Below are 19934 nucleotides of genomic sequence, written 5' to 3' on the forward strand. Positions count from 1 at the left end.
CCCTTCGTGTCAGGGGGATTAGCAGGGTCAGTGCGTGGGGTTACGGGGGCAGGGCCTGGGTGGGATTGTGGTCGGTGCAGACTCGATGGGCCGAATGGCCTCCTTCTGCACTGTAGGGATTCTGTGACTATGAAGCCATTGTCAATTGTCATTGAAAACCCATCTGGTTCACTAATGTCCTTTCGGGAAGGGCACAGAGGGTGGTGAGTGTCTGGAACGAGCTGCCAGAGGTAGTAGTAGAGGCGGGTACAATTTTGCCTTTTAGAAAGCGTTTAGGCAGTTACATGGGTACGATGGGTACAGAGGGATATGGGCCAAACGGGGGCAATTGGGACTAGCTTAGTGGTTCAAAAAAAAGGGGCGGCATGGACAAGTTGGGCCGAAGGGCCTTGTTTCCATGCTGTAAACCTCTATGGCTCTATGTCGAGATTCTATGATTCTGTGACACAGATCATATACTCATTTAGTATCACATCGCTGTTTGTGGGATCTTGCAAGATAAATTACTTGTGTTTTAAGAAAGTATCTCACTGCCTGTGTGGTCCAAAGATACTTGAGAAATTGTTCTGGGGACCCGGGTTCGAATCCCGCCACGGCAGATGTTGGAATTTGAATTCAAAAGAAATTAATTTGGAATTAAGAATCTACTGATGACCCATTGTCGAAAAAACCCATCCGATTATTTGATCTATTATTGTCACATGTATTGGGATACAGTGAAAAATATTGTTTCTTGCGCGCTATACAGACAAAGCATACCGTTCATAGAGTACATAGGGGAGAAGGATTTGATTCGATTTATTATTGTCACATGTATTGGGATACGGTGAAAAGTATTGTTCCTTGCACACTGTACAAAGCATACCGTTCATAGAGTACATAGGGGAGAAGGATTTGATTTATTATTGTCACATGTATTGGGATACAGTGAAAAGTATTGTTTCTTGCGCGCTGTACAGACAAAGCATACTGTTTATAGAGTACATCAGGGAGAAGGATTTGATTTGATTTATTATTGGCACATGTATTGTGGTGTCCGCTATACAGACAGAGCATACCGTCCATAGAGAAGGCAAGGAGAGAGTGCAGAATGTAGTGTTACAGTCATAGCTAGGGTGTAGAGAAAGATGAACAATCTGAGGTCCCTATCTGCTTTAAGAACACGACCATCATCTGGTTCCCTTTAGGGAAGGAAATCTGCCGTCCTTACCCCGGTCTGGCCTACATGTGTCTCCAGAGCCACAGCCAATGTGGTTGCCTCTCAACTGCCCCTCCAAGGGGCAACTAGGGATGGGCAATAAATGCTGGGCCCAGCCAGCGACGCCCATGTCCATTGAACAAGTAACCACCCCCCTCCCCCCGCCCCCCCCCGACCCCCCAGGTCAGGATAAGGGAGGCAGGATAACAGAGACGCAAACTCTAAATATATCATTCTTTCCTCTCCCGCCCCCCCCCGTCTAGATCATCGAGCGGAGTTACAATGCGACGTGGATGCGGAGGCAGGAAGGAATGGAACAGCCTCAGCCCATCGACCAGGCCACACTCACCACTCTTTGGAGCCTTTCAGTTGCCATATTTTCCATCGGAGGAATGGTTTCCTCCTTCCTGCTGGGAACTCTCGCCGAGTGGCTGGGCAGGTAACGTCGGCGGAGTGGGTGGGGCGGGTGGCAAGGAGACGGGAGGGTGTCAGATACCGGCTGTATCAGAGGAGGAGGCCACTCGGCCCATCGGCTCTGCAATGGGTAATCATGGCCATTCCCCTGCCTTCCCCTACTATCCCCGCCCCTGCACACTAATGTTTCTATTCAAATAATCATCCAATGCCTTCTTGAATGCCTCGATTGAACCTCCGCCTACCACTTCCAGGCAGAACGTTCCGGACCGCCGGCCGCTCGCTGGGTGAGAGCGTTCATTCTCAACATCGCATTCACTCCCTTTGCAACTCCCGTTAAATTCGTGCCCTCTCCTCCCCGATCCTTTTACGAGGATCAGAAATAGGGGCGACACAGTGGTTATCACTGCTGTCTCACAGCGCCAGGGACCCGGGTTCGATTCCCGGCTTCGATCGCTGTCTGTGCGGAGTCTGCACGTTCTCCCCGTGTCTGCGTGGGTTTCCTCCGGGTGCTCCGGTTTCCTCCCACAGTCCGAAAGACATACGGGTTAGGTAGATTGGCTATGCTAAATTGCCCCTTAGTGTCCAATGATGTGTAGGTTAGGTGGATTGGCCATGTTAAATTGCCCCTTGGTGTCCAAAGATGTACAGGTTAGGTGGATTGGCCATGCTAAATTGCCCCTTAGTGTCCAAAGATGTGCAGGTTAGGTGGATTGGCCATGCTAAATTGCCCCTTGGTGTCCAAAGATGTCCAGGTTAGGGGGATTGGCCATGCTAAATTGCCCCTTAGTGTCCAAAGATGTACAGGTTAGGTGGATTGGCCATGCTAAATTGCCCCTTAGTGTCCAAAGATGTGCAGGTTAGGTGGATTGGCCATGCTAAATTGCCCATTAGTGTCCAAAAATGAGTAGGTTAGGTGGATTGGCCATGCTAAATTGCCCCTTCATGTCCAAAGATGTGCGGGTTGGGTGGATTGGCCATGCTAAATTGCCCCTTAGTGTCAGGGGAACTAGCTAGGGTAAATGCATGGGGTTATGGGGATAGGGCCTGGGTGGGATTGGGGTTGGTGCAGACTTGATGGGCCGAATGACCTCCTTTTGCACTGTACGATTATATGGTTCTATGACCTCCAGAAGCCTCCCGAGCGCCAGCCTCCAACCTCGCTGACATCCCCTCCGTCACAACCCCCGACGGACCCCCACCCAACCATCCTCCAACCCCGACACCCCTCCCCCACACCTTCCAGCCACCAGGCTTTGAATCCCTCCCACTTACGTCCCCACGGGAGAAGATGGTCCATGACTGCTGGGAGTGGGAGAAGACTGGGGGTGGGGTACCCGACTTGAGAATCCTCACTCCCTTTGAGGATGGAGAGCCCTGGATCTGGCAGGAGGAGTGGGGAGGGGGGGGAGGTGGGCAGGAGGAGGAGGGCAGGACCACGAGTGACAGCCAGGCCGGCGATGGACACAGAAGTGAGATATGTTGAACGCATGAATGCTCGGCAGATGCTCACTTCTGTGTCCACCGCCGGCCTGGCTGTCACTCGTGGTCCTGCCCTCCTCCTCCTGCCCACCTCAGGGTGAGAGGGAGGAAACTCTGCAAAAGGGACAATCCGGGGTAGGGGGGCAATGTCCGTGCGGGGTGGGTGGAGGGGGGGGGTGGAATGTCTGTGGGGGGGGCAGTGCCAAGCTGGCACTGGGAAGATTACATCTCATGACTTCAACTCAGGTGTGAATGTACTAAAGTACTCAACACTAACACACTGAACTTAATGTTAAAACACTATCTGGGCAGCACAGTGGTTAGCACTGCTGCCTCACATCACCCAGGCACCCGGGTTCGATTCCCGACTTGGGTCACTGTCTGTGTGGAGTTTGCACGTTCTCCCCCCGTGTCTGCGTGGGTTTCCTCCGGGTGCTCCGGTTTCCTCCCACAGTCCGAAAGACATGCTGGTTAGGTGCTAAATTCTCCCTCAGTGTTACCCGAACAGGTGCCGGAGTGAGGGAGATTTTCACAGTAACTTCATTGCAGTGTTAATGTAAGCCTTACTTGTGACACTAATAAATAAACTTTAAACTTAAACTGTGGTAAAACACCCAACACAAACACGAAAGATGTGCAGGTTAGGTGGATTGGCCATGTGAAATTGCCCCTTAGTGTCCAAAGATGGGCGGGTTAGGTGGATTGGCCATGCTACATTGCCCCTTAGTGTCCAAAGATGTGCAGGTTAGGTGGATTGGCCATTCCAAATTGCCTCTTAGTGTCCAAAGCTGTGTAGGTTAGGTGGATTGGCCATGCTAAATTGCCTCTTAGTGTCGAAAGATGGGCGGGTTAGGTGGATTGGCCATGCTAAATTGCCCCTTCGTGTCAGGGGGATTAACAGGGTAAATCTGTAGGGCCTGGATGGGATTGCGGTCGGTGCAGACTCGATGGGCCGAATGGCCGGCTTCTGTTCTGTAGGGATTCTATGATACACCGAGCTCGATTTAAAACACGATCTGTCGCCGAGTTGTCCTTTCCTCAATTTCATCTCAGATGTCTGTATGAAATTGCTCTGAATAACTCATGCCTCGTCCCGCAGGAAGAATGCTATGCTGGTGAATAATGTGATTGCGCTGCTAGGCGGTATCCTCATGGGCTTTTCCCAATACTGCCAATCCTACGAGATGCTAATCCTGGGCCGTTTCGTTATCGGTGCTTATTCTGGTGAGATTCCGAGCGAGTTCCGTTCGCGGTGGATTGCCACGTGAAAATTAATCTGGTTTGGTTTGGATAAAGTAGACGTGGAGGCGGATGCTTCCTCCGGTGGGACATTCTAGGACGAGAGAGGTCACAGTCTTAGGATAAGGGGGCAGCAAATTTAAAACAGAGTTGAGGAGAAACTACTTCTCCCAGAGGATTGTGAATCTGTGGAATTCGCTGCCCCAAAGTGCGGTGGATGTTGGGACAGTGAGTAAATTTAAGGAGGGGTTAGGCAGATTTTTAATTGGGAATGGGTTGAAGGGTTATGGGGAGAAGGCAGGAAAATGGGGATGAGGAGCATATCAGCCGTGATCGAATGGCAGAGCGGACTCAATGGGCCGAATGGCCTAATTCTGCTCCTAGATCTTCTGGTCTTATGATTGGTGGATCACCTTTTGATTTGATTTGATTTGATTTATTATTGTCCCAAATATTGGGATACAGTAAAAAGTATTGCTTCTTGAACACTATACAGACAACACATACTGTTCATAGAGTACATAGGGGGGAAGGATTTGATTTGATTTATTATTGTCCCAAATATTGGGATACAGTAAAAAGTATTGTTTCTTGAACACTATACAGACAATGCATACTGTTCATAGAGTACATAGGGGAGAAGGATTTGATTTATTATTGTCACATGTATTGGGATACAGTGAAAAGTATTGTTTCTTGCGTGCTATACAGACAAAGCATACCATTCATAGAGTACATAGGGGAGAAGGATTTGATTTATTATTGTCACATGTATTGGGATACAGTGAAAAGTATTGTTTCTTGTGCGCTATACAGACAAAGCATACTGTTCATAGAGTACATAGGGGAGAAGGATTTGGTTTATTATTGTCACATGTATTGGGATACAGTGAAAAGTATTGCTTCTTGCGCGCTATGCAGACAAAGCATGCCGTTCATAGAGAAGGAAAGGAGAGAGTGCAGAATGCAGTGTTACAGCCATAGCTAGGGTGTCGAGAAAGATCAACTTAATGCGAGGTAGGTCCATTCAAAAGTCTGACGGCAGCAGGGAAGAAGCTGTTCTTGAGTCAGTCGGAACGTGACCTCAGACTTTTGTACCTTTTCCCCGATGGAAGAAGGTGGAAGAGAGAATGTCCGGGGTGCGTGGGATCCTTGATTATGCTGGCTGCTTTTCCCGAGACAGCGGGAAGTGTAGACAGAGTCAATGGATGGGAGGCTGGTTTGCGTGATGGATTGGGCTACATTCACGATCCTTTGTAGTTTCTTGTGGTCTTGGGCAGAGCAGGAGCCAGACCAAGCTGTGATACAACCAGAAAGAATGCTTTCCATGGTGCATTAATGATATTAGTGATATTGGTGATATTATTAAACTAGAAAGAGTGCAGAAAAGATTTACTGGGATGCTACCGGACTTGATGGTTTGAGTTATAAGGAGAGGCTGGATAGACTGGGACCTTTTTCTCTGGAGCGTAGGAGGCTTAGGGGTGACCTTATAGAGGTCTATAAAATAATGAGGGGCACAGATCAGCTAGATAGTCAATATCTTTTCCCAAAGGTAGGGGAGTCTAAAACTAGAGGGCACAGGTTTAAGGTGAGAGGGGAGAGATACAAAAGTGTCCAGAGGGGCAATTTTTTCACACAGAGGGTGGTGAGTGTCTGGAACAAGCTGCCAGAGGTAGTAGTAGAGGCGGGTACAATTTTGTCTTTTAAAAAGCGTTTGGACAGTTACATGGGTACGATGGGTCTAGAGGGATATGGGCCAAACCCGGGCAATTGGGACTAGCATAAGGGGTTAAAAAAAATGGACAAGTTGGGCCGAAGGGCCTGTTTCCATGCTGTAAACCTCCATGACTCTATCTGTAGAAGTTGGTGAGAGTCGTAACGGACATGCCAGATTTCCTTAGTCTTCTGAGAAAAGTAGTGAGGCGTTGGTGGGGCTTTCTTAACGATAGCGTTGGTTATGACACTGTTACTTCCATGCAGGTATCTCATCTGGCTTAGTTCCGATGTACATTGGAGAAATTTCACCCACTCACCTGCGAGGGACCTTGGGAACATTACACCAACTGGCAATTGTAACGGGCATTCTCGTTGCTCAGGTAAGTTATTTGGGGCACACATACAGGACACGTGTGTGCGTGGCACAGGACAGGTGTACAACACCCAGGTATATTTCCCCTCCAAGAGTGCGGGTAAATTAATTCAAGAACAAAGAACAGTACAGCACAGAACAGGCCCTTCGGCCCACGATGTTGTGCCGAGCTTTATCTGAAACCAAGATCAAGCTATCCCACTCCCTATCATCCTGGTGTGCTCCATGTGCCTATCCAATAACCGCTTAAATGTTCCTAAAGTGTCTGACTCCACTATCACTGCAGGCAGTCCATTCCACACCCCAACCACTCTCTGCGTAAAGAACCTACCTCTGATATCCTTCCTGTATCTCCCACCACGAACCCTATAGTTATGCCCCCTTGTAATAGCTCCATCCACCCGAGGAAATAGTCTTTGAACGTTCACTCTATCTATCCCCTTCATCATTTTATAAACCTCTATTAAGTCTCCCCTCAGCCTCCTCCGCTCCAGAGAGAACAGCCCTAGCTCTCTCAACCTTTCCTCATAAGACCTACCCTCCAAACCAGGCAGCATCCTGGTAAATCTCCTCTGCACTCTTTCCGGCGCTTCCACATCCTTCTTATAGTGAGGTGACCAGAACTGCACACAATATTCCAAATGTGGTCTCACCAAGGTCCTGTACAGTTGCAGCATAACCCCACGGCTCTTAAACTCCAACCCCCTGTTAATAAAAGCTAACACACTATAGGCCTTCTTCACAGCTCTATCCACTTGAGTGGCAACCTTTAGAGATCTGTGGATATGGACCCCAAGATCTCTCTGTTCCTCCACAGTCTTCAGAACCCTACCTTTGACCCTGTAATCCACATTTAAATTAGTCCTACCAAAATGAATCACCTCACATTTATCAGGGTTAAACTCCATTTGCCATTTTTCAGCCCAGCTTTGCATCCTATCTATGTCTCTTTGCAGCCTACAACAGCCCTCCACCTCATCCACTACTCCACCAATCTTGGTGTCATCAGCAAATCAGCAAACATAAGAACATAAGAAATAGGAGCAGGAGTAGGCCATCTAGCCCCTCGAGCCTGCCCCGCCATTCAATAAGATCATGGCTGATCTGATAGTGGGTTCAGTTCCACTTACCCGCCCGCTCCCCATAACCCTTAATTCCCTTATTGATCAGAAATCTATCTACCTGTGACTTAAACATATTTAACGAGGTAGCCTCCACTGCTTCAATGGGAAGAGAATTCCAGAGATTCACTACCCTCTGAGAGAAGAAGTTCCTCCTCAACTCTGTCCTAAACTGACTCCCCCTTATTTTGAGGCTGTGTCCTCTCGTTCTTGTCGCTCCTCAGTCCTCTCTGCTCCAACGAAACCCAAGCCTGTCCAACCTCGTTTCATAACTTAATGTTCCATCCCAGGCAGCATCCTGGTGAATCTCCTCTGCACCCCCTCTGGTACAATCACATCCTTCCTATGATGTAACATCTTCCTTAAACTTCCCCCCCCCCTCTCACCTTGAACCTGTGCCCCCTTGCAATTGACGCTTCCACCCTGGGGAAAAAGCCTCTGACTATCCACCCTTTTTATGCTTCTCATCATTTTGTAGACCAGGTCTCCCCTCAGCCTCCATCTTTCCAGTGAAAACAATCCTAGTTTATTCAACCTCTCCTCATAGCCAACGCCCTCGAGACCAGCAAAACCCTGGTGAACCTTCTTTGCTCTCTCCCCAAAGCTTCCGCGTCCTTCTGGTAGTGTGGCGACCAGAACTGCACGCGATACTCCAAATGCGGCCTAACCAAGGTTTTATGTAGCTGTAACATGACCAGTCCTGATATCACCATGGTTACTTGCAGCTCATCTGAAGCCTCACGGACTTTGTGTGTCTTGACAGATATTTGGCCTGGATGTTCTCCTGGGGACGGACGACCTTTGGCCTTTGCTCTTGGCGGTGACAGTCTTCCCCGCTATCCTACAGGCCGCCCTTCTACCCCTGTGTCCCGAGAGTCCTCGATATCTCTACATCATTCGCAATGAAGAGGGAAAGGCCAAGAAATGTGAGTTGACCGTGGCCTCAATGCCCAACTTGTACCTGATCTGTGGCCCTACGTGCTGTGCCCACCGAGTTAGCGGGGCGACTCAAACAGAGGGCTAAAGAGCTTTCATTTTTATTTATCCATTCGTGGGACATGGGCGTCTCTGGCTGGCCAGCATTTATTGCCCATCCCTAGTTGCCCCTTGAGAGGTGGTGGTGAGCCGCCATCTTGAATACAACTGAGGACCTCACTAGGCTATTTGATCTTTTCATTTGATTTGATTTATGATTGTCACATGTATTGGGATACAGTGAAAAGTCTTGTTTCTTGCGCGCTATACAGACAAAGCATACCGTTCATAGAGTACATAGGGGAGAAGGATTTGATTTATTATTGTCACATGTATTGGGACACAGTGAAAAGTATTGTTTCTTGCGCGCTGTACAGACAAAGCATACCGTTCATAGAGTACATAGGGGAGAAGGATTTGATTTATTATTGTCACATGTATTGGGATACAGTGAAAAGTATTGTTTCTTGCGCGCTATACAGACAAAGCATACCGTTCATAGAGAAAAGAGAGAGTGCAGAATGTAGTGTTACAGTCATAGCTAGGGTGTAGAGAAAGATCAACTTAATGCGAGGTAGGTCCATTCAAAAGTCTGACAGCAGCAGGGAAGAAGCTGTTCTTGAGTCGGTTGGTGCGTGACCTCAGACTTTTATATCTTTTTCCCGACGGAAGAAGGTGGAAGAGAGAATGTCCGGGGTGCGTGGGGTCCTTGATTATGCTGGCTGCTTTTCCCGAGGCAGCGGGAAGTGTAGACAGAGTCAATGGATGGGAGGCTGGTTTGCGTGATGGATTGGGCTACATTCATGACCTTTTGTAGTTCCTTGCGGTCTTGGGCAGAGCAGGAGCCCAGACCAAGCTGTGATACAACCAGAAAGAATGCTTTCTATGGGGCATCTGTAAAAGTTGGTGAGAGTCATTTCAGAGGGCATCATGGGAAACCTCTTCTGCATCCTCTCCGAAGCCTCCACATCCTTCCTGTAATGTGGCGACCAGAATTGAACGCAATACTCCAAGTGCGGCCTAACCAAAGTTTTATTTATTTTTTTATTCATTTGTGGGACACGGGCGTCGCTGGTTGGCAAGCATTTATTGCTCATCCCTGGTTGCCCAAGGGCAGTTCTCAAAGGTAGGGGAGTCTAAAACTAGAGGGCATAGGTTTAAGGTGAGAGGGGAGAGATACGAAAGGGCCCAGAGGGACAATTATTTCGCCACACAGAGGATGGTGAGTGTCTGGAACAAGCTGCCAGAGACAGTAGTAGAGGCAGGTACAATTTTGTCTTTTAAAAAGCATTTAGATAGTTACATGGGTAAGACAGGTATAGAGGGATATGGGCCAAACGCAGGCAATTGGGACTAGCTTAGTGGTTTAAAAAAAGGCGGCATGGACAAGTTGGGCCAAAGGGCCTGTTTCCATGCTGTAAACCTCTATGACTCTATGAGAGTCAACCACATTGGCTGTGGCTCTGGAGTCACATGTAGGCCAGACCGGGTAAGGACGGCAGATTTCCTTCCCTAAAGGAACCAGATGGGTTTTTCCGACAATGGGTCATCAGTAGATTCTTAATTCCAGATTCCTTTTATTGAATTCAAATTCCACCATCTGCCGTGGCGGGATTCGAACCCCAGAACAATTTCTCAACTATCTTTGGACCGCAATCACTTCACAAGCAATGAGGTACATGTTGGAACACAATAATCGTCTTGTACAATGCAAGATCCCACAAACAGTGATGTGATAATAAATGATCTATATCATAGAGTTATAGAATCCCTACGGTGCAGAAGAGGCCATTCAGCCCATCGAGTCTGCACCAACTCTCTGACTATCCTATCCAGGCTAATCATAAGACCATATGATATAGGAGTAGAATTAGGCCATTCGGCCCATCGAGGCTGCTCTGCCATTCGATCATGGCTGGTAAGTTTCTCAACCCCATTCTCCCATTTTTTCCCAGTAACCCATGATCCCCCTGACCAATCAAGAACCCATCCATTTCTGTCTGAAAGACACTCAATGACCCGCCCTCCTCTGTGGTGATGAATTCCACAGATTCACCACCCTCAGGCTGAAGAAATTCCTCCTCATCTCAGTTCTAAAGGGTCGCCCCTTTACCCTAAGGCCGCACCCTCGAGTTCTAGTCTCTCGTACTAATGGAAACATCTTCCCTACGTCCACTCTATCCAGGCCAATTAGTATTCTGTAAGTTTCAATGAGATCCCCCCCCCCTCGTCCTTCTAAACTCCATCGAGTGCAGACCCAGAGTCCTCAAACGCTCCTCATACATCAAGCCTTTCATTCCAGGGATCATTCTTGTGAACCTCCTCTGGACCCTTTCCAAGGCCAGCACATCCTTCCTTAGATACGGGGTCCAAAACTGCTCACAATACTCCAAATGGGGTCTGACCAGAGCCTTCTACAGCTTCAGAAGTACATCCCTGCTCTTGTATTCTAGCCCTCTCAACATGAATGCTAACATTGCATTTGCCTTCCTAACTACCTTCAAGTTAATCTTAAGAGAGTCCTGAGCCAGGACTCCCAAGTCCCTTTGCACTTCTAATTTCTGAATTCTCTCCTAATTTAGAATAGTCAACCTAACCTGCACATCTTTGGACACTAAGGGGCAATTTAGCATGGCCAATCCACCTAACCCGCACATCTTTGGACACTAAGGGGCAATTTAGCATGGCCAATCCACCGAACCTGCACATCTTTGTAACTCAGGGGTAATTTAGCACAGCCAATCCACCTAACCTGCTCAACTTTGGTTACTAAAGGGGTAATTTATCATGGCCAACCCACAAATCTTTGGACATTAATGGGTAATTTAGGATGGCCAATCCGCCTAACCAACATATCCTTGTGCACTAAGGGACATTTTAGCATGGCCAATCCACTTACCTTCACATCCTTGTACATGAAGGGGCAATTTAGCATGGCCAATCCACCTAACCTGCACGTTTTGGGACACTGGGGGGCAATTTAGCATGGCCAATCCACCTACTCTGTCCATCGTTGGACTTTGAGGGGCAATTTAGCATGGCCAATCCACCTAACCTGCACATCTTTGGAGTGTGGGAGGAAACCCACGCAGACACGGGGAGAACTTGCAGATTCTGCACAGACAGTGACCCAAGCCGGGAATCGAACCCGGGACCCTGGCGCTGTGAGGCAGCAGTGCTAACCCGCTGTGTACTTTAAGGATGAGGGATGAATATTGCTCCCAGGACACTGGGTGAACTACCTCCGTTCTTCTCCCGGTAGCGACCGCAGGATCTACCATCTGAGAGGGTGCCTTGGTTTGAATTCTCGGCTGAAATATTGAACCTCCAACAGTGCAGCATTCCCTCTGTATTGTTCCAGGATACAAGTCCTGGATGGTGCTAAGGTCTCGGGAATTGGGCTTGAAGGCATGATCTTCTGCTTGAAGTGTGAGAGAGGATGAGCAAACGTGGCCAGGCTGGGGTGACAGTAAATGGCAGAACCCTGAAGAGTATTGATAGGCAGAGGGATCTGGGTGTACAGGTACACAGGTCACTGAAAGTGGCATCGCAGGTGGAGAAGGTAGTCAAGAAGGCATACGGCATGCTTGCCTTCATCGGCCGGGGCATTGAGCTTAAAAATTGGCAAGTCATGTTGCAGCTTTATAGAACCTTAGTTAGGCCGCACTTGGAATATAGTGTTCAATTCTGGTCGCCACACTACCAGAAGGATGTGGAGGCTTTGGAGAGGATACAGAAAAGATTTACCATGATGTTGCCTGGTATGGAGGGCATTAGCTATGAGGAGAGGTTGGAGAAACTTGGTTTGTTCTCGCTGGAACGACGGAGGTTGAGGGGGCGACCTGATAGAAGTCTACAAGATTATGAGGGGCACGGACAGAGTGGATAATCAGAAGCTTTTTCCCAGGGTGGAAGAGTCAATTACTAGGGGGCACAGGTTTAAGGTACGAGGGACAAGGTTTAAAGGAGATGTACGAGGCAGATTTTTTACACAGAGGGTGGTGGGTGCCTGGGACTCGCTGCCGGGGGAGATAGTGGAAGCGGATACGGTAGTGAGTTTTAAGGGGCGTCTTGACAAATACATAATAGCATGGGAATAGAGGGATACGGTCCCTGGAAGGGTAGGGGGTTTTAGTTCAGTCGGGCAGCATGGTCGGTGCAGGCTTGGAGGGGCCAAAGGGCCTCTTCCTGTGCTGTAATTTTCTTTGTTCTTTGTTGTTTGACAACTGGAGGTTACAAAAAGTTTTACTTTCTTTCTTCCCCGAGCGCAGGCTTGAGGATGTTGACTGGAAGACAGGACGTCACAAAGTCGCTGAGTGAGATGAAGGATGAGAAGAGGAGAATGGACATGGAGCCAAAAGTTACCATCGCTCAACTCTTCCGGATACCATCATACCGGCAGCCTATCATCATCGCGATCACCCTCCAACTCTCCCAGCAGCTGTCAGGTGTCAACGCTGTAAGCGTCGCCACAAAACGCGGCAAACGTAGCCTAAATTCAGCCCAAATTACAGTCTCCTCATCCACGCTGATGAGTCAAACGTTAACTCTGTTCCTCTCCCTACAGATGCTGCTTTTCCAGCATTATCAGTGGGGCAGCACGGCGGTTAACACTGCTGCCTCACAGCGCCAGGGACCCGGGTTCGATTCCCGGCTTGGGTCACTGTCTGTGTGGAATCTGTACCTTCTTCCCCCCGTGTCTGCGTGGGTTTCCTCCGGGTGCTCCAGTTTCCTCCCGCTCTCTAAAGATGTGCAGGTTAGGTGGATTGGCCATGCTAAGTTGCCCCTTAGTGTCCAAAGATGTGCAGGTTAGGTGGATTGGCCACGCTAAATTGCCCTTTAGTGTCCAAAGATGTGCAGGTTAGGTGGATTGGCCATGCTAAATTGCCCCTTAGTGTCCAAAGATGTGCAGGTTAGGTGGATTGGCCGTGCTAAATTGCCCCTTAGTGTCCAAAGATGTGCAGGTTAGGTGGATTGGCCACGCTAAATTGCCCTTTAGTGTCCAAAGATGTGTAGGTTAGGTGGATTGGCCATGCTAAATTGCCCCTTAGTGTCCAAAGATGTGCGGGTTAGGTGGAATGGCCATGCTAAATTGCCCCCTTAGTGTCCAAAGATGTGTGGGTTAGGTGGATTGGCCATGCTAAGTTGCCCCTCAGTGTCCAAAGATGTGCAGGTTAGGTGGATTGGCCATGCTAAATTGCCCCTTAGTGTCCAAAGATGTGCAGGTTAGGTGGATTGGCCATGCTAAATTGTCCCTTAGTGTCCAAAGATGTGCAGGTTAGGTGGATTGGCCATGGTAAATTGTCCCTTAGTGTCCAAAGATGTGCGGGGTAGGTGGATTGGCCATGCTAAATTGCCCTTTAGTGTCCAAAGATGTGCGGGTTAGTTGGATTGGCCATGCTAAATTGTCCCTAAGAATCATAGAATCCCTACAGTGCAGAAGGAGGCCATTCGGCCCTTCGAGTCTGCACCAACAACAATCCACCTAGGCCATACCCTGTAACCCCACATGTTTACCCTGCTAATCCCTCTAGCCTACGCATCCCGGGACACTAACAGGCATTTTAGCATGACCAATGCACGTCACCCGCACATCTTTGGAGTGTGGGAGGAAACCAGAGCACCCGGAGGAAACCCACGCAGGCATAGGGAGAACGTGCAGACTCCACACAGACAATGACCCAAGCCAGGAATCGAACCCAAGCCTCTGGAGCTGTGAGGCAGCAGTGCTAACCAGTGGGCCAAAGATGTGCTGGTTAGGTGGATTGGCCATGCTAAATTGCCCCTTAGTGTCCAAAGATATGCAGGTTAGGTGAATTGGCCATGCTAAATTGCCCCTTAGTGTCCAAAGACGTGCGGGTTAGGTGGATTGGCCATGCTAAATTGTCACTTAGCGTCCAAAGACGTGCGGGTTAGGTGGATTGGCCATGCTAAATTGTCCCTTAGTGTCCAAAGACGTGCAGGTTAGGTGGATTGGCCGTGCTAAATTGTTCCTTAGTGTTCCTGAAAAGGCGCTGGAGTGTGGCAACTGGGGGATTTTCACAGTAACTTCATTGCAGTGTTAATGTAAGCCTGCTCGTGACACTAATAAGTGAACTTTAAAACTTAAGGAGTCTGGCAGCCGCAGCACTTTGCTGATTGGATTAATATTTATGACTTGGCTTAGCCTCGTTGCCATGACAACAGCAAATGCCATTAATGCAGCAAATCATTGTCACGGTTATTCACTCAGTCGTAATCAGACAGTATTGGATAAGGACCATGTAAGGGAAGTTATGTGGCCATACGCTTGGTGGAGGAGTGAGAGTTTCAGGAGCTTGCAACGATACCATTGTCAACCATGGACATTTAAATAGGTATCCAAACACCTTAATTTACCCATTCGAACTCTACGCTAGATTTTAACTACTTTTAACTAGAATCAGAGCAGAACAAAGAGCGGCTCAGCGCAGAAACAGGCCCTTCGGCCTTCCACGTCCTAGCCGATCGTGATGCCCTAACTAAACTAAAAAAAATAACCTTCCGCCCTCACTCGGTCCGTATCCCTGTATTCCCCTCCCTAGGGGCGGCACGGTGGCACAGTGGTTAGCACTGCTGCCTCACAGTGCCAGGGACCCAGATTCAATTCCCAGCTTGGGGTCACCATCTGTGTGGAGTCTGCACCTTCACCCCACCCCCCCCACCGCCCCCCACCCCCTCGCCCCCCCGCCCACTCCATTTCCCCCCCCCCGCCACCTTCCCATGTCTGCGTGGGTTTCTTCCGGGTGCTCCGGTTTCCTCCCACGCTCCAATTTGTGCAGGTCAGGTGGATTGGCCATGCTAAATTGTCCCTTAGTGTCCAAAGATGTGCAGGTTAGGTGGATCGGCCATGCTAAATTGCCCCTCAGTGTCCAAAGATGTGCAGGTTAGGTGGATCGGCCATGCTAAATTGCCCCTCAGTGTCCAAAGATGTGCGGGTTAGATGGATTGGCCGTGCTAAACTGCCCCTTAGTGTCCAAAGATGTGTAGGTTAGGTGGATTGGCCGTGCTAAATTGCCCCTTAGTGTCCAAAGATGTGCAGGTTAGGTGGATTGGCCATGCTAAATTGCCCTTTAGTGTCCAAAGATGTGCAGGTTAGGTGGATTGGCCATGCTAAATTGCCCTTTAGTGTCCAAAGATGTGCAGGTTAGGTGGATTGGCCATGCTAAATTGTCCCTTAGTGTCCAAAGATGTGCAGGTTAGGTGGATTGGCCATGCTAAATTGCCCCTTAGTGTCAGGGGGATTAGCAGGGTAAATATGTGGGCTGACGGGAATAGGGCCTGGGTGAAATTATGGTCGGTGCAGACTCGATGGGTCGAATGGCCTCCTTCTGCACTGTAGGGATGATTCATGAACCTATCCAAAGGCCTCTTAAATGTTGCTGAGGTGCCTGCTTCCACCACCTTCTCTGGCAGCGCCTTCCAGGCACCCACCACTCTGCGTGAGAAACCTCCCCCCTCACATCTCCCTTAAACTTTTCCCTGTTTCCTGCCTGTTCCTTTTCTTTGTTCTTTTTGTTCTCATAGAATCATACAGCGCAGAAGAGGCCCTTCGGCCCATCGAGTCAACATCCACACGTTAGACACACCGGAACTCCCACCTAATCCCATTTACCAGCACTTGGCCCATAGCCCCGAATGTTCTGATGCGCCAAGTGCTCATTCAGGTCCTTTTTAAAGGATGTGAGGCCTCCACCACCCTCCCAGGCAGCGCATTCCAGACCCTCACCACCCTCTGGGTAAAAGGGTGTTACCTCACATCCTCCCCGCTAAACCCCCTGTCCCTCACAAAGAACAAAGAATATTACAGCACAGGAACAGGCCCTTCGGCCCTCCAAGCCTGCACCGACCATGCTGCCCGACTGAACTAAAACCCCCTACCCTTCCGGGGACCGTATCCCTCTATTCCCATCCTATTCATGTATTTGTCAAGACGCCCCTTAAAACTCACTATCATATCTGCTTCCATTACCTCCCCCGGCAACGAGTTCCAGGCACCCACCACCCTCTGTGTAAGAAACTTGCCTCGTACATCTCCTTTAAACCTTGCCCCTCGCACCTTAAACCTGTGCCCCCAGTAATTGACTCTTCCACCCTGGGGAAAAAGCTTCTGACGATCCACTCTGTCCATGCCTCTCATAATCTTGTAGACTTCTATCAGGTCTCCCCTCAACCTCCGTCGCTCCAGTGAGAACAAACCAAGTTTCTCCAACCTCTCCTCATAGCTAATGCCCTCCATACCAGGCAACATCCTGGTAAATCTTTTCTGTACCCTCTCCAAAGCCTCCACATCCTTCTGGTAGTGTGGCGACCAGAATTGAACACTATATTCCAAGTGCGGCCTAACTAAGGTTCTATAAAGCTGCAACATGACTTGCCAATTTTTAAACTCAATGCCCCGGCCGATGAAGGCAAGCATGCCGTATGCCTTCTTGACTACCTTCTCCACCTGCGTTGCCACTTTCAGTGACCTGTGTACCTGTACACCCTGATCCCTCTGCCTATCAATACTCTTAAGGGTTCTGCTATTGACTGCATATTTCCTATTTGGTTTAGACCTTCCAAAATGCATTACCTCACATTGAACCTATGTCCCCTCGTGATTGACCCTTCAGCTAAGGGGGACAGCTACTCCTTATCCACCCTGTCCACGCCCCTCATAATCTTGAACACCTCGATCAGGTCACCCCTCAGTCTTCTCTGCTCCAACGAAAAAAAACCCAAGCCTACCCAACCTCTCTTCATAACTTAAATGCTCCGTCCCAGGTAGCATCCTGGTGAATCTCCTCTGCACCCCCTCCAGTGCGTCCACATCCTTCCTATAATGTGGCGACCAGAACTGCACACAGTGCTCCAGCTGTGGCCTCACCAAAGTTATGGAGTCATAGAGATATACAGCATGGAAACAGGCCCTTTGGTCCAACTTGTCCATTTAAAACCCCTAAGCTAGTCCCAATTGCCCACATTTGGCCCATATCCCTCTCTCCCCATCGTACCCATGTAACTGTCTAAACGCTTTTTAAAAGACAAAATTGTACCCGCCTCTACTACTATCTCTGGCAGCTCGTTCCAGACACTCACCACCCTCTGTGTGAAAAAATTGCCCCCTCTGGACCCTTTTGTATCTCTCCCCTCGATTGATAAAGGCGAGTGTCCCGTATGTCTTTTTCATCACCCTACTGACATGTCCTTCCAGTTTCAGAGATCTGTGGACAAACACGCCAAGGTTCCTTTGTTCCACAGAACCTCTGAGTGTCCTACCTTTAATTGAATACTTCCTTGTCAAATTACTCCTTCCAAAGTGCATCACCTCACACTTTTCTGGGTTAGAACATAGAACATAGGACAGTACAGCACAGAACAGGCCCTTCGGCCCACGATGTTGTGCCGAGCTTTATCTGAAACCAAGATCAAGCTATCCCACTCCCTATCATCCTGGTGTGCTCCATGTGCCTATCCAATAACCGCTTAAATGTTCCTAAAGTGTCTGACTCCACTATCACTGCAGGCAGTCCATTCCACACCCCAACCACTCTCTGCGTAAAGAACCTACCTCTGATATCCTTCCTGTATCTCCCACCACGAACCCTATAGTTATGCCCCCTTGTAATAACTCCATCCACCCGAGGAAATAGTCTTTGAACGTTCACTCTATCTATCCCCTTCATCATTTTATAAACCTCTATTAAGTCTCCCCTCAGCCTCCTCCACTCCAGAGAGAACAGCCCTAGCTCCCTCAACCTTTCCTCATAAGACCGACCCTCCAAACCAGGCAGCATTCTGGTAAATCTCCTCTGCACTCTTTCCAGCGCTTCCACATCCTTCTTATAGTGAGGTGACCAGAACTGCACACAATATTCCAAATGTGGTCTCACCAAGGTCCTGTACAGTTGCAGCATAACCCCACGGCTCTTAAACTCCAACCCCCTGTTAATAAAAGCTAACACACTATAGGCCTTCTTCACAGCTCTATCCACTTGAGTGGCAACCTTCAGACATCTGTGGATATGGACCCCGAGATTTCTCTGTTCCTCGACAGGTTAAATTCCATCTGCCACTTATCCGCCCATTTGACCATTCCGTCTATATCTTCTCGTAGCCCAAGACACTCCGCCTCACTGTTAACCTCCCGTCCAATGTTCTGTTCCTAACTCCATTAGCAACTGGGGCGGCACGGTGGCACAGTGGTTGGCGCTGCTGCCTCACAGCGCCAGGGACCCCGGGTTCGATTCCCGGCTCGGGTCACTGCCTGTGCGGAGTCTGCACGTTCTCCCCCGTGTCTGCGTGGGTTTCCTCCGGGTGCTCTGGTTTCCCCCCGAAAGACGTGCGGGTTAGGGTGGATTGGCCGTGCTAAATTGCCCCTTAGTGTCAGGGGGATTAGCTAGGGTAAATATGGAGGGTGGTCGGTGCAGGCTCGATGGGCCGAATGGCCTCCTTCTGGGATTCTAATTCTGTTCTTATAATCTTAAAATGGCCAAATGTCGGCGGGGAAAGGGTTGATGGTTAACGGCCCTCTCTTTCTCACTCTCTCTGTCTTCCCCCCTCTCCTGACAGGTTTTCTATTATTCGACAAGTATCTTCATCAGTATGGGTATCCAGCAGCCGGTCTACGCAACCATTGGTGTTGGCATCATCAACACGGCCTTCACTGTGGTCTCTGTGAGTATGGGAATCGCAGCTGCCTCCGTGCCGAGAGGCCTCCAGTTCCCTAACTTAGCCCAGGCCTGCGGCCTACAGAATCCGCACTGGACTCAGCAGTGGACCAAACACTGGGCGAGGGAGGGGCTGGAGGGAGCCTGGGAGCGGAGCAGGGCGGGGGGGGCCTAAAAAACAGGCTTATCGTGGAGAAGAGAGACTCGCATTTCTGCCGCGTCTCCCTGGAAATCCCAAACTTTTTCCACTCGAAGAAGCGCAGCCATTGCAGGAAATTAGGGAACAGGGCAGAGGAAGATCCCACAAACTGCACGGCGGTAATCAACTGTGGAAGCAATATTGGTTAGCGAATAAATATTTCACCAGAGCAACGGACGCACTTGTCTGTCCTGTCCCTATCCTGGGAGTGTTTGATGGGATACAGTGTGGAGGGAGCTTTACTCTGTATCTAACCCCGTGCTGTACCTGTCCTGGGAGTGTTTGATGGGATACAGTGTGGAGGGAGCTTTACTCTGTATCTAACCCCGTGCTGTACCTGTCCTGGGAGTGTTTGATGGGGACAGTGTAGAGGGAGCTTTACTCTGTATCTAACCCCGTGCTGTACCTGTCCTGGGAGTGTTTGATGGGGGACAGTGTAGAGGGAGCTTTACTCTGTATCTAACCCCGTGCTGTACCTGTCCTGGGAGTGTTTGATGGGGACAGTGTAGAGGGAGCTTTACTCTGTATCTAACCCCGTGCTGTA

At 49.3% G+C, this 19934-nt stretch overlaps 1 protein-coding gene across 1 annotated transcript in view; it reads left to right on the plus strand.

Annotated features, from left to right (window-relative positions):
- Positions 1-19934, plus strand: part of LOC144481678 (solute carrier family 2, facilitated glucose transporter member 4-like) — a 50493-nt gene that overhangs the window by 20122 nt on the left and 10437 nt on the right. Inside the window, exons 2-7 of the mRNA XM_078200811.1 lie at positions 1462-1637; positions 4194-4318; positions 6317-6432; positions 8310-8472; positions 12793-12980; positions 19094-19198. Of these exons, the coding sequence (XP_078056937.1) occupies positions 1492-1637; positions 4194-4318; positions 6317-6432; positions 8310-8472; positions 12793-12980; positions 19094-19198 (843 nt within the window). The 5' untranslated portion in view covers positions 1462-1491. The remainder of the gene's footprint in view (positions 1-1461; positions 1638-4193; positions 4319-6316; positions 6433-8309; positions 8473-12792; positions 12981-19093; positions 19199-19934) is intronic.

Source organism: Mustelus asterias, chromosome 31, assembly GCF_964213995.1.
Source record: "Mustelus asterias chromosome 31, sMusAst1.hap1.1, whole genome shotgun sequence".
NCBI classification, from domain to species: Eukaryota; Metazoa; Chordata; class Chondrichthyes; order Carcharhiniformes; family Triakidae; genus Mustelus; species Mustelus asterias.